This window comes from Carassius gibelio, chromosome A10 (assembly GCF_023724105.1).
Source record: "Carassius gibelio isolate Cgi1373 ecotype wild population from Czech Republic chromosome A10, carGib1.2-hapl.c, whole genome shotgun sequence".
Lineage (NCBI taxonomy): Eukaryota > Metazoa > Chordata > Actinopteri > Cypriniformes > Cyprinidae > Carassius > Carassius gibelio.
In genome coordinates this window covers 8,020,298-8,034,748 of record NC_068380.1, presented here as the reverse complement: position 1 = coordinate 8,034,748, position 14,451 = coordinate 8,020,298, and the positions used below count along the sequence as shown (strand labels likewise).

Below are 14,451 nucleotides of genomic sequence, written 5' to 3'. Positions count from 1 at the left end.
CAGGTCATACAGACAGTTCTTATGTATTTGTATTACATATTTATATTTTATATTATATTATTACTGGTGCTTTTGCTGAACAGCCCCAGTCCTCATTTACTTCCATTATATTAAAGTGACGCGGACCCTCTTAAAAAAAACTCATTTCATGTTTCACAGAAGAAAGAAAGTCATACAGGTTTAAAACATCATGAGGGTAAATAAATAATGACCGATGTTTAATTTTTGGCTGAACTATCCCTTTAAGTAATCAGAATGGTGGACTGGTTGGCTTGACTTTTAGGGTTTCTGTGTTTGTTAATTTTGGCTGCCAGTCCTGTGCCTCTTCAGTGGTTTAACCATGCTACTTTCTCTGTTATTTATTTGTTTTTCCGTCATGACAATTTATAGTAAGACCTCTTAGCCTGGCCTCTTTTCTTCCTTCTCTTTCTGTCCCTTTCTTGGTCCCAGAAGATCTCATGAAAACTGTCCCTTTAAAGTTTAAACAGTGCTTGAAAGTTGAAACCATAAACTGTGTAAAAAGGTTGAAACTCTTGCTTTTATCCTCAGGAAACCCTGTTGGATTTAATTGACAGTGGGCGTGGCCTGAAGGTGTGGTCGGCCACACCCTACTTGATCGGTCTTGGTAGTGGCTTTATTACTTTGATACCTCTAACTGAAGGTGAGTGTGTCTTAAATACATATTTAAAATATATGAATATTAGATTAAGTATTGTTTTTATTGTTTATGCAAAGATAATGTTTTACTGGGCCATACATGTAGTGTTATATTTTAGCCTCATGGCAACCTTGCTGCTCTGAGACCCTTAAAGTTTCAGGACTGCACAGGAAATACTCTTTCAGCTAGACTGGAATAATGTAGCACATAAACTGATGGCTGAAATAAACTTGAGTTTGAAACGGACCCTCTCACCACCTGCTGAGTTTAATTCCAGTTATTTAATATGGTGGTTTCCAGAGTGGTGTGGTACATTCAGTATTGTAAAAGCGTACAGGCATTTTTTTTCAGTGCTTTAGTGAAAAGTCCAGAAGTGGCAAACATCTGTCATCACAACATGAATTGTGTAATTGATTTCAGAAAAGAAATGTGTTGGTAATCAAGGGCTCCATTAACTATTTATATGTTTGTTTATTATTTACTTATCTATATATTTATATTATATTAATACATTTTTATTATTTGATTACTTTTATATGTATTTACTTATTTTTATTACTTTAGTCAATAATTTGTGTATTTTATTTTTATTTTGTATATATTTATTATTCAGTCATTCAGTTATTATTTATTTAGATGTCTGTTATTTGCTCTTTTTTATGATTATTTACGTATCTGTATATTTGAGTTTGTATTTATTGTATTACTTATTTTATTTTAATATGTAATTAATTATTTTTTATTTATTTTATTTATTATTTATTGAATTATTTATGCAGTAAATTGTATATTTAATTGTTATTATTTATTTATTCGCTCATTCATTGATTCAACCAAGATAATTATGCTCACTTGAAGAAACTCTGCTTTAAGGTCTTTATGGTCTTTTACTTTATGTCACAGAAATATCACAAATCGGTTTTGAGGATGCAGAGTCGCCACAGGATGTCACAACTGATGGTCCAGGTATCCAACCGCACCACTGTGTCATCACCAACAGTGCTGGAGTTATTACTTTACACCCCAGTGGAAATACGTGCCGTCTTGATGGAGTTCAAGTCACCAAGCCAGAAAAGCTCACTCATGGTAATACACAGTATTTTTAGCCTCCCCTCCAAAATTGCATGTTTAAATCCCTTACTGTACTGTTACAGTAACCACTACTGCCCACTTGCTTTTATTTCCTCAATAATGCTCTTTCATATCTGAAACTCCCCAGAGGTTACGGTTATAAAGGGAGGTCAACTATTTGATGTGCAGATGTCTTATTCGGCCACTCAGCAGGTTCTGTGGATCTAACCTTGCATACTTACAGCCTCAGAGAGAAATAAAAAAAAAAACAACGGCAATGAATAACTTCCTGTACAGCAATATCACTCAGACCTGACACAACGCTCGAAAACATTGCTTGCCCACTTTCTCTCTCTCTCACACTTTGATTTTCTGGCATATGTTTAGCAGAGTCTATTAAACTATTTTCTTAGTCTTCCTGTGTTGCTGATCAGAGTGATATGAGATCACACATTTCTGTGTGACTCCAGAGATTGTCTCTGTGTTTAATAGTTAATTGGTCACACACCCCTCCTCCTCCTCGTATGACACTTCTCCGCAAGATTCTTCCCTGTCTTTATTTTTCTTAAAGGTCATTAACCAGCTATGGGACTATGTATCCTGTACATATAAGTATTCAGGTAAACATTTACAGTGTTTGGAGACATCAGAAGATGTTGACAGGCATAAACAGATGGTGAGACTGTGAACTGTGAAGTTTCGCAACTCCCATGCATATTATACACATTAGAGGCAGCTAGATAAGGGCATTTCCAAGAGACTTGTTGTTTCAAGAATTTTCGGTCAGGCCAGTGTTATTTCAGTATTATTTTTATACAATAACACATATAAGAATATTATATATATATATATATATATATATATATATATATATATACATATATATATATATATATATATATATATATATATATATATATATATATATATATATATATATATATTTTTTTTTTTTTCTTTTTTTTTTTTTTTTTTTCTTGTAATTTATATTTTATTTCAGTTACCAAAAACTGTTTTTAATAGTTTTTGTTAACAATATCAACAGTGCATCATGCTCGATACTGTATTTTTATTGGTTCTCTCCTCGTCTTGCTGTTGTGATATCTGATTGTGATTTTTGACCACTAACTGACTAACAAGAGAGAAAAAGATACAAAACTGCATCTGGTATGGATCTAGTTTAATTATATGAGTATTCGGAATGAATGTTTATAATTGCGTACAGTATATCCGCATGTGTTCATATGCTCCTGTCAGAGTGCATGGATATGGGAATGTCTGTGTTTAAGTGTGTTGAAATGTGTAGCTGAGGTCTGGAAGTAATCTGGAAGAGTTGTTGGGCAGCACTCCAGCGCCCCCTCCCCATGATGCAACTGCAGTTCAGAGAGGGATGGAGAACAGAGTGCCCACTGGGCGGCAGGGGGAGGGGGCTTCTTTCCTCCCCCCCCCCCACCCTCCTCCTAGCTGAACACTGTTACACTGAGGGAAATTTACAATGGAAAATATTCCAGTGCACTCTCTATGTCATGGACTTAATGGAAGTTCAAGCAGAAGATTTGCAACCAGTGAAACACACAAATGCTTGTTTCATGATTGGATCAAGAGCTTCCCGTCTAAAGTAAAAGTATAGTAAATTTTCAAATAAGGGATTTTTTTTTTTTTTTTACTAATTTTGCCAATGAAATTTAATATGTTTTAGTTATTATCTGAGAATATGTAATAGCTCTTTTATTTTTATTTAATCGACCATTTATGAGCAATTATTAGTAGTCAAAATTAGACATTTTGATTACACACACACACACACACACACACACAAACACACACACACACACACACATATATATATATATATATATATATATATATATATATATATATATATATATTAGCCATCTGCAGGAGCTAAATGAAAGGGCACATTCATGAAAGCAGATCACAGTGATCCCTAAAAAAATCAAGTGATTTTGTTTTTGTTGGCTATCAAATATGTATAGCTAGCAGTGAAAGGGTTGGTATGGTAATTTTTACCAGACATGTGCAATACATTACAGTAAGAAAACAGAAAATAGTTAAAAAAAGAGAATGTGTGTTAAATCAGCCTGGCCTAACTTAGGATGTAGGTCCAACATTAAATGCAAGTGATGTACCCCATGGTAATACCTCAACTAGTAGTTGTTGGGAAGTTTGTGAGTCGCTCTCTGATCAGCCAGGAGTCAGAGCTCCATTAGAGCACGTTCTCGATCAACCAAAAAGCCAGAGCTCTATTGAGGCGCGTCCCCGCTGAGGAGGCGTGTCCGCACACACGGCCAAGGTCTTGGCGCGCTCAGCATCACTTCTGTCCTCTTTTGTCATGCTAAACTGGCACTACAGAGAGAGAGAGAGATGACCGACCACGCATCCTCCTCTTCCTGAGACTTCATGGGACACTAAATAAAGGTTAGTTATATTTCTTCAGCTGTAAACAGAGCTCAGGAGAAGTTGCTTTTGGAGCTTTGTGAAAAGCGGCGGTGATAGGATTAGTTTGCATAGTTTCATTTAGTTTTATTGTTGGGAAATTATTATTTTTTGGTCTATTTAGTCGAAAAGGGGTTGATATAGATACGTTTAGTGTTCTGTTTTTGTTCTGTAGTAAAGTAGGCCTAGTTTGAAGGCATGTTTATAGAACTTTAGACTGACAAACACGACATGACGCCATTCAGAGCTGTTTAAACAGAGACGCGCGTGCGGTTGTTTGCTTTGCGAAACACACGAACAGATCGCTGATATTTAACCAACTTAATCCCGGTGTATTAAAGCGATTAGCGGTGAGTGCAGTAACTGTTATCATTGTGCTCTCTTAACATGTTCAGATGTGACAAATACTTTATACACGTGCCAGAATATTTTATTTCTTACTTTTATTTCGTATTATTAATTTACTTGACGTATTTATTTATTTTAATTGTGTGTGTATATATATATATATATATATATATATATATATATATATATATATATATATATATATATATATATATTAACTTGACGTATTAATTTACTTGACGTATTTATTTATTTTAATTGTGTGTATATATATATATATATATATATATATATATATATATATATATATATATATATATATACACACAATTAAAATAAATAATTACGTCAAGTAAATTAATAATACGAAATAAAAGTAAGAAATAAAATATTCTGGCACGTGTATAAAGTATTTGTCACATCTGAACATGTTAAGAGAGCACAATGATAACAGTTACTGCACTTATATATATATATATTATAGAGAGAGACAGAGAGAGAGCAATTTATTATTAATTTACTTTAATGTTTTTTTTTTTCATTTCATTTATTCCACATATATATATATGTGTGTGTGTGTGTGTGTGTGTGTGTGTGTGTGTATATATATATATATATATATATATATATATATATATATTTATATGTATATATATATATGTTTTATTTATGTTTTAATAATCTTTATTTACTTTTGAGTATGTACACTTTTATTGTTTTTTATTGATATTTATATATTTAATATTTCTGTTTTGTTTATGGTCATGTTTTTGTTTTAATGTGTTTTCCATTTAATGAATCATGCAAGTTCTGACTAATGATTTATATTTAAATGCTTTACATTCATCTACAAAATGTTTCATTGTTTTATGAAAATGTAGAGTAAACTGTTTGTACCACAACACCATAGTTACTGTAGTGAAAATTTATAATTTATTGTTACCCATTTAAAAACAAAGACACAATAAAGGTTCTTAAGGCTTCTTGCAATATTTCAAGGATACTTTATTATGGTTTTACAAAAAGATGTAATCATATATATATATATATATATATATATATATATATATATATATATATATATATATATATATATATATATATATATATATATATATATATATATACACGCACGCACGCACACAAAACCGAAATCCGAAAGCAGAATAAATAAGGTTCTGTGGTCCAGGGTCACATATATAGACATATTGACATAACGATGGCATTTGATGAAAACTATGGTTACCACCAGTATACTCTTTAGGGTCCTTGAGAGGATGGAAGGGGTGCTTTTGCCAGAAAATTGGACGTTTGCAGTTTTTAAGAGTTCTGGAGTTTGCTAAAATTGTTTTATCTTTGATCATTACACTTTTGTTCTGTTTAAACAGGCTTTATCACTTTGGCAGGGATTTCGTGATGAAAGGATGACAAGTGCTTCAAATCATTAGACCGAGGTTTTTTTACAAGCCCAACTCAGAGCTGGAAATCCCAGAGTTAGTAAAACTCACTTGCAGTCTTTCCCTAAGAGTGTAAGCTAAAGCAAGCTGTTAAACTTCAGTGAGCAGTGATTACACTATACATGATGCTGTTATGGAGACATATAGTATGTAATTGTACGCTCCTCCAGTCCAAGATTCTGCTGATCAAATTATGTGCGTTAGACTGGGAGAGAAGGGATGCTTTCCATATGTTTCAGAGTTGGTGTCAGCCGGTGATGGAGAGGGTGTGAGAGAGACATCGCAACAGACTCGAGAATTTGGCACATTTGAGAGAGCCTGATAATCACACATCAGAACATTTCCATGCCATAGCATTGTTTCTACAACAATGAAACAATGCGGATCCATCCATATGTAATTGTGTACTGTATTGTGTATATACAGTTCACACCGTTGTCGGCAAGATGAAGAAAATTCCCAGTCAGTGCTCTGCTTCTGTCCGGGTAAGACAATCAACTTGGGCCTTTGTTGGTTTAGAGGAAAGCCAAAGCTTTCTTAGGCGGCTGTCTATGGTGAACTCATGGTGAAGGATTGTGTTGCCAACAGTGTAAAATGATCCCCCACTTCCTGCGCAGACTCTTCATAGGCAGCCGCAGACTGCAGGAGTGAGCTGCTTAGGAGAGTCTGGTGGGAGTTTGAGTGTTCACACAGTGTGTTTCAGGAAAAGCATGTGTGCTTACAGCATGGCTTTTGCTAATAGATCATTATAGATTTGATGTATTGGGAGAGAGAGAACACATTTGTTTGGGAGAGTTTTGTTATAGAGTGCTTTAGATAAAAACACTCTTAAAACCCTCCTGATCTATCTGATATTTTAGGTTTCCCTTGCCTTTCACATGTCATAAACTTATTTTGTGTATATATTATAAATTGTATACATTTATTTATATTTTTATGTGTTGTATTCTTTAATAATTGCACTGTCCATAGAGCGGACCTGACTCGCATTTCACCGCTGGTTATGTATGCTCTACATAATCGTGTATGTGACGAATAGAAATTTTGAATCTATATAGGGTTAAAAGAGACAAACCCTACAACTAATTAGCATTTACCACTTACATTTTTTTTTTGCTTTATTTATGAATCATTTTTCCAGTTGACATTACCATAAGCAGGTTTTGTCAGATTTAAAGAAAAGTTCACCTAAAAATTATATGTTTGAAAAGTTTGTTTCTTCATGAGAACAGATTTGGAGAAATTTAATTGAATTGTTTATTATTATTGATTTTTTTTTTTTAAATTGGATTGTTCCTTTAAATCACTTTCTCACAAATGGATCCTCTGCAGTAAATGGGTGCCGTCAGAATCAGAGTCCAAACAATAATACACAAATCCATCATTAAGGCATAGCTTTAAAGCATTGGATCTGGCCATATACCCATAGTCAATAATAACTCTTCCTCCAGTGAAGTCCATCCCCTGTTTTTATCTCACAAAATCCATTGAATGTTTGTTTGTTTGTTTGTTTTGCTTTGCATAATATTTCTCTCTTGATTCAGACAAGACAGATTTTTCACTGGAGTAAGCAAAATTATGAATCGAGGACTTAGCTGGGAGTAATGGTTCAAAGTAAGAAACGCCTCAATGGTGGATAGTGATATAATGCTACATTTTTCCAAATCTGTTCCTTAGGAAAAAAAACTACTGCAAAAACTAGAACTGAATTTTCAGCAAGTTTTCAATTTTGGGTAAACTATTCCTTTAAGCTCACTAAAATGAATTGTAAAAAAAAACCACAACAACACTGAAGAGTGAGGGATAGAAAAGAAATGGAAAGGGAGAGAGAGAGGATGTGCCCCAGACTTAAGGGGGGAATCAGTCTTGTGGATTTAAGTCCTCTGAAAGACTCGGTGGACTCTGCTTCAGTAGAAACTTCAAACTGTATGTGAAATCTGAACTCCTTGTGGATCTGTTTTTTCACTTAATCAAGAGGTCGTCTTTCTCTTACTCTCTTATTGAGCAGAATTCATTTCAAGATGTTTAGAGGAAAAGGGGTTTTATCTTCAAAATACCAAAAGCTCTTTGTCATTTTATGTAACATTATTTGGTCATAACTTTAATACTGCTAGTGAATGTGTACCATACTTGTGGGTTTGTATGTCTGAGGTAACGATTTATTACAGCTTCATTTCCTTACCAGTGCCTTGGACTTGGGCACAATGTTTCAATGTTAAAATGACTATATGTGTGTGATGTGGTTCTCCTCAGGGTGCACTCTTTGCCTGGGTAAATCTTTTTTCCGTTGCAACCACCCAGAAGAGGCTTATCACATGAAGAACATGCTGCCAGAAAATACTGCAGGACCCCCAATGTCCCTCAGTACAGGTGAGTGATATGTTCTTGTTGTTTTCTTCTTTCCAGCCACTTTTTTTTAAATATAAACTGTAATTTTCCATGAATAGGGTACAAAATTCGGCATAAGGGTATTAAAGGGGTGTTTGATTGTGATTGATCTTTTTTGATGTTAGTGTGTGATGTTGCTGTTTGAGCATAAATAGGGGTGTGCCGGTTTCAGAATTGGTGATGACGGTTATGACGTGAGTCAAATGTGACGGTTCATAACATAACCGTCTGGGGGGGGGGGGGGGGGGGCGGATAGCGTGTTTCATTTTGTTTCATATTGTCTCGCCACCATGCTAGTGGATCTGCCGTAGAGTCAATTGGTTGATCTTGGAGATACCATGTATCGTTAACTCCGTTTCAGCGCGCGCTCTGATCGGTAAAGGGGCAGAGATTTCAGACCTCCATTTATTAAGGAGATCTGTCACAAAACTCATCATCCGCGCCAAAGTTTTTTGAGCAAATTTCAAAGCCGCACCCGCCCGCCATCCGCTGATTGTTTTGCGGTCTATGCTTTGCTGATGCGAGCCGCAAATAAAAAAAAAAGCCATTGTCTGTTCTGGAAAGGATGCAGCAAAAATATTTAATGCTAGAGTATGAGGCATAGGCCTACGCTGAGTTTCATTTACGATGAGATGCGCTCTAGTTCACAGTGCAGTGCAAGTGAATGCGGCGCGCTGGTGCTTCCATGTCACGGTTATCATTGTCTGCTATATTTGCTTTTTATTTATTAAAATACATGCAATTGGTTGATGAAACATCTATTAAAATTAAGATAAAATTTGTTCAAAACGAAATTCGTTTTTAAGAAAGGTTTTCTACAAAGCAAAATTTAATGAAGTGGTAAATATCATGTCTGACGATTTACAAAACTTCATTAAGTGGTAAAAACCATGTCTCCTGATATATTGCGCATCTGATGATCCTATCTAAAAAATGAAAATAATTTTTGATAAAAAATGTTTGTAAAAAATATTTTAGTGACACGGTTTTGGCGGTTATAAAGTTCTAATGACGGTGTTCAACTATAACCGCCGATCTCACGGTTATATACTAACCGTCACACCCCTAAGCATAAACAATATCTGCAAAGCTATGAAGCTAAAAGATCAATGTAAGAGGAGGTGTCGTCTTTTAAAATTCTGGCAGTTTGATGCCTACAAAAATGGCTGCTAGGGACTACATTGAGTTATTTCCCTGGTTCGTGACATCATAAACCCAGATAAACACCGCCCTCGGGAAAAGGCAGAAAGGGCCAATATCAAACCGTATATTAAAAACGAACAGAAGCAGTAGTATTTACAAATAACAGCGTATCTAAAAGTATTAGACAACAACAAACAAAAAACATAGGCCTGCCATTAAAAGCCATGCTTGCACAGGTTCTGCACGATCCTTTTCAGTAATGTTCTCTGTTCTATGAATGATGTTAACGCGATAATTTGCTATACAACTGGAGCCCATACCGCTGAGGTGAGGGTTAGAATGTTTAGAGGTGCACTAGAGACGGTTTAGCCAATCACAACACACTGGGCTAGCTAACAAATCAGAGCACATCTATTTCTGAGGGAGTGGCTTCATAAAATAAGGAAATTATTGGTGAGTTTCTCAGAGAAGGGACAGAGCAGTGTGGAATAAAGGTAAATTATGTGAAAAAGAATGTTTTATTTATGTATTTTTTTTTTTTACTTAGCATTACCACATGTTAGACTGCACCCCATAAACACAATCAAGCCTAGAAAAAAACACTGAACCATCCCTTTTAAAATTAAACAAAAAACAAAAAGGTATTTTGAAACAAAATGTCAGTGAAAGGAGGTGCTTAAACTTCTGAGAATGTTGATTGCCGACTTCAAAGGACAATCAACCTTTGAGGCCTTTAATTTTCTAATAATGTTATATGAGGTTTGGTACGTATTTTAATACAGTTTAATTCCCAAATTTATGTAAATGTGTAGTTGGGACAGCACAAAGTAATATATTAAGAATATATATATATAAAAGAATGTTTGTTGTATTGATCATTGTTAAAGTCGTGTATATTAAAAACAGTACGCTTATCTCAATAAATGGTCTGGTGAACATTTTGACAGTGTCTGATTTTAATTGTGATGTACAGTCAAGAAGGTCAAGACTTCAGAGGTGGGACAAACCAAAACCATACTTTGGGAGGGAATGCAGATATTTCAGTTGTTGAATTTCAACTGGCTATATCTTATGCTAGCTTCATTTTATTTTACATAATGGTTTATGTAATGATTCTCACAACAAAAGCATGGGATTTGTACATCCTAATTTAAAAAAAAATAATAGGATCCAAAGTGTAATGTATCCATTAAAAGTAACCTCTCTGCTTTTCTTCCTTTCTTTTCTCTTTTTCCTCCTTTTTATGTGGGCTTTGTGTTGGCTGCGAGACTTTGAGTTGAGTTAATACAAACATCTTACCACCATGCAGCCGCAGCTGTACAAATGTCCATGTTACCTTGTAAATAAATGACAACGTAAAATCCCATCCATATGGCTCCAGGTCAACCATTTAACAAAAATGATTTACAACCCAAAATGTAGATAAACATAATGGAGTACAGGGGGTTCACACGTGTGCGTGTGTGTCAACCCTGCCGGAGACCACCACTGCTCCCACAAATCACACTCAGGTTACGGAGGAGTTCTGACTCGGTCCCTTTCCTCTGCTCTGGTGGCAGAAAGAACAAACCCATTCTGGCTTTGGTTCTTCCATTCTTAGAAGACACTTTTCCCCCTTAAAACCCAAAGCATCCATATTTGTGTGGGCTGAGATTTGTATGAGCAAGCCTTTTAAGATCTGTTGTCAGCTAAGCACATGCGACCCTTGAACTTGAACCCCCCCCCCAAAAAAAAGCCAGGACACACGTCTGGTTTCTCTGTTTATGTTGTGAAATTTTGCAGTTCTGTTTGTGCATGTGCAAGGAGATCACGATCGAGGGTTTGATATGTTTCAGCTTTTTATTAGTTCCGGTTAAATGGATAATTGCTCTCTCATTTCTCTCATAAAATTTCCACACCTTCAGATGTTTCATTTGGCTTAGAAGGAACTTCCATCATGCATGGACATTTTCCACCATTAGATATAAGACAAATTTTATTGCGAAAAACTTCAAACCTCAAATGGTAATCAAAATGTTCATGTTGTTCTGAGATTCCAAGTTTTTTCCTACTTTTTGTATGTAAAAGATTGACATTTAATTAATTATTTGTTAAAAATTTTGAGAGGTCACAAAATGAAGTTTGGTGTGATTGAAGTGTTCCTGTGGCTCAGTGGTAGAGCATTGCGTTAGCAGTACTAAAGGTTGTGGGTTTGATTGCCAGGGCACACATACTGGTAAAATGTATAGCCTGAATGCACTGTAAGTTGATTGGGATAAATGCATCTGCTAAATGCATAAATGTAAATTATTATTTGAGTGTTGGGTTTGAATTGTCACAGGAATAAATTAACTTTTTTTTGTAAAATACAGATACAACAAAGTTTCATTCCAATGGCGGCACATTGGCTGGATCCAGTGTTCGTGGCACACGCTCCAAGGTGGAGCTTCAGGAGTTGATGGAGAGCTTGCAGCGCAGGAAGTCCGCTCTGGAGGCCAGTTTAAAGGCCACAGGAGACCGCGGTTACCTCACTTTGTCACCACCTCCTAGTCCCCAGTCGGCATCATCCTATCTACAGGACCGTCCACCTATTTCTATACGAGTCCCTGCCCCTTATTCACCCTCCAGCAGCTTAAGTATGCCACCATCGCCTCACAACTCAGAGCGGGCCATAAGTCCAGTCCCTCCTCAAACCCGCACCCGACACCAGTCGCAGGACAACTTGTTGCTTTGCCTCCCTTCGGAAGGGCGACATCCCAACACTACCAACTCACTTCTTTATATGTGGAACGGCTCTTCTTCCTCCTACATGACCGATGCTCTTCCTTCATCTCGCCGAGGTCCAAGCGGGGCGGCCAGCATGCCCTCCAGCCCTCGCTTGGGCCGCAGATTGCTAACAAGAGATGGGGAGTCCACCGTTGAGCCATCACTCCGCCAAAGGAAATACTCCACCTGCTCTCTGAATGGCCTGGGGGGACATAGTCGCTCTTTGCCCAGGTTGTATCGAGGAGACGCTCCAGTGCTGTCTTTGCCACCCCTACGTACCACCAAACCACGCCGCAGCCTTCCGTTCTCGGAGAAACCTCCAGATGTGACCGTGACAGCCAATATGACCAGCAGTTCTCGCCGGGCCAGCCTCTGTTCAGTGGGCTCTGCCCCATGTTTAGATCTAGACGTAGGAGAGAGACGGCTGTCATTTGGTAAAGGAGGCCTGGGGCCCGGCATGGGGCCGAGGACGGGCAGTATCAGTTCTCTCAGTGGAAAAGAAGAGCTCCGAGATTATCATCAGAGACAAAGAGATGAAAGACTACGAGAACAGCAGGTGGAAAGACTGGTAAGTCACCCAGAGAAACAATTGTACACTTGTACCTTTATGAGAACTTGAAAAGTTCCCTTTAGAAGATCACATGATAACTGTGCTAAAGCAGTGCATCTGTAGTCAAACCATCTGATCTGACCGCAGGGGTGTGTGCAGTATTTGTGTGTGTTTGTTTGTGTGCAGCTAAATTAGTTCAATTCCACAGGGCCAAATCCCACAAACCACTGCTAAAGAGGCATCTATTATACAAATCTAAACAATGTGTTTCATGTAAAATCTAATATTTAAAACATTAACTCTAGATTATTGAGTCAGACAGTTTGGTTTATAATATTATTAAGCCTAAAACTACTATAAAATATTTCTATTTTGCATTTTACAAACTACATTATCTTCATATTATTTATTTTGCATCATTTCCAGTTTTTATTTCCATATTGTCAGTGATGATCATTTATCGTTCTACTCTAGGAACGGCAGCGTCTTGAGACTATTCTGTGCCTGTGCTCTGAGCTGGGTCAGTCTGAACTTGGCCGGGTGGAGACCGACTCGGGTGTCTCAGCTGTATCGGACCTGCAGAAGATCAACCGAGAGCTGGAGAAGCTGCAGGTGTCTGATGACGAATCAGTGTTCTCAGACTCTGCAGCAGTGTCTCTGCACAGCGGGTTTCTGGGTAAGGACCGTGGAGAGATCCTGACCCAGAGACAGCGCAGACTCAGCGGACACAGGGAGACCAGGCCCCAGTCACCCACCACTAGTCTGCGGAGCTCAGTCACCTCACCCTCTCCACACCTCCGCAGCAAGGTGAGACACTGCGCCGAATCTTTCTGTTCACATCTTCCTGAATACAGAAATGGGCTTTTAATTTTCCAACATGTTGCATCTACTATTAAGGCCCATTCACACCAAGAACTGTGACTTTAAAGATAACCATAGCGATAATTATATTAGTGTATTTATTATAAGTGCTTTCTGCAGTTTAGTCATCTGTCACATTCATTGCTCGAGCTCTTTAAAGCAGGATTTATTCTGATTGGCTGTCAATGTTTTTTTATCATTCATTAGCTAAAAAAGAATAATTTTGCAAGAGATTCCAACGATATTGTTCCTTTCTGGTCTGTCAATGATATATTACTGTACTGATTGATATATTCAGTCAATGATATATTATTGATTATATAACATGATTGTGTAAGGTATAATTACATAATTTGTAGTTTGTGATGTACCAAATTTAATAGATGCTGAATTAATTAAAGTACATATTGTATAATAAAAATATATATTAAAAAAAAATTAATTCTGGGATAATTAAGTATATTGTAATGAGTATATTAGATTTAGATTCGAAATTTAAATCTAGATCTGTTTCTAATAAATGTAAAATACATTTATATATTTAAATTATATTTATAGAATCTTATTTGTTGTGCAGTTAGTTAATGCTCATTATTATAAAAGAATATTTAAAAAATCTATTAACCTACTATACAGTAATGCTTTTTTAATAGTAGCATTTGATTAGTCAATTCTTTATGAGATTCACTCTACTATTAATTTCATTTTCAGTTTACATAGTTATTTCTTGTCACAATTATATTTGTTTTTACTATATATTCCATCATGTACAA

General features: G+C 36.3%; 1 protein-coding gene across 8 annotated transcripts in view; it reads left to right on the top strand.

Annotated features, from left to right (window-relative positions):
• Positions 1-14,451, top strand: part of LOC128021021 (pleckstrin homology-like domain family B member 2) — a 97,797-nt gene that overhangs the window by 4,086 nt on the left and 79,260 nt on the right. For 6 of the 8 annotated variants that reach the window (XR_008185458.1, XR_008185459.1, XM_052607885.1 and 3 more), the window contains exons 2-6: positions 550-661; positions 1,562-1,744; positions 8,245-8,361; positions 11,874-12,835; positions 13,292-13,624. Coding sequence is in view for 6 of the 8 variants with exons in the window: in XM_052607885.1 (XP_052463845.1) it covers positions 550-661; positions 1,562-1,744; positions 8,245-8,361; positions 11,874-12,835; positions 13,292-13,624 (1,707 nt within the window). In the remaining 2 variants the exon portion in view is untranslated. Of the gene's footprint in view, positions 1-549; positions 662-1,561; positions 1,745-4,003; positions 4,169-8,244; positions 8,362-11,873; positions 12,836-13,291; positions 13,625-14,451 lie in introns of those variants that run through there. The other 2 variants (XM_052607888.1, XM_052607887.1) reach the window with 1 other exon arrangement.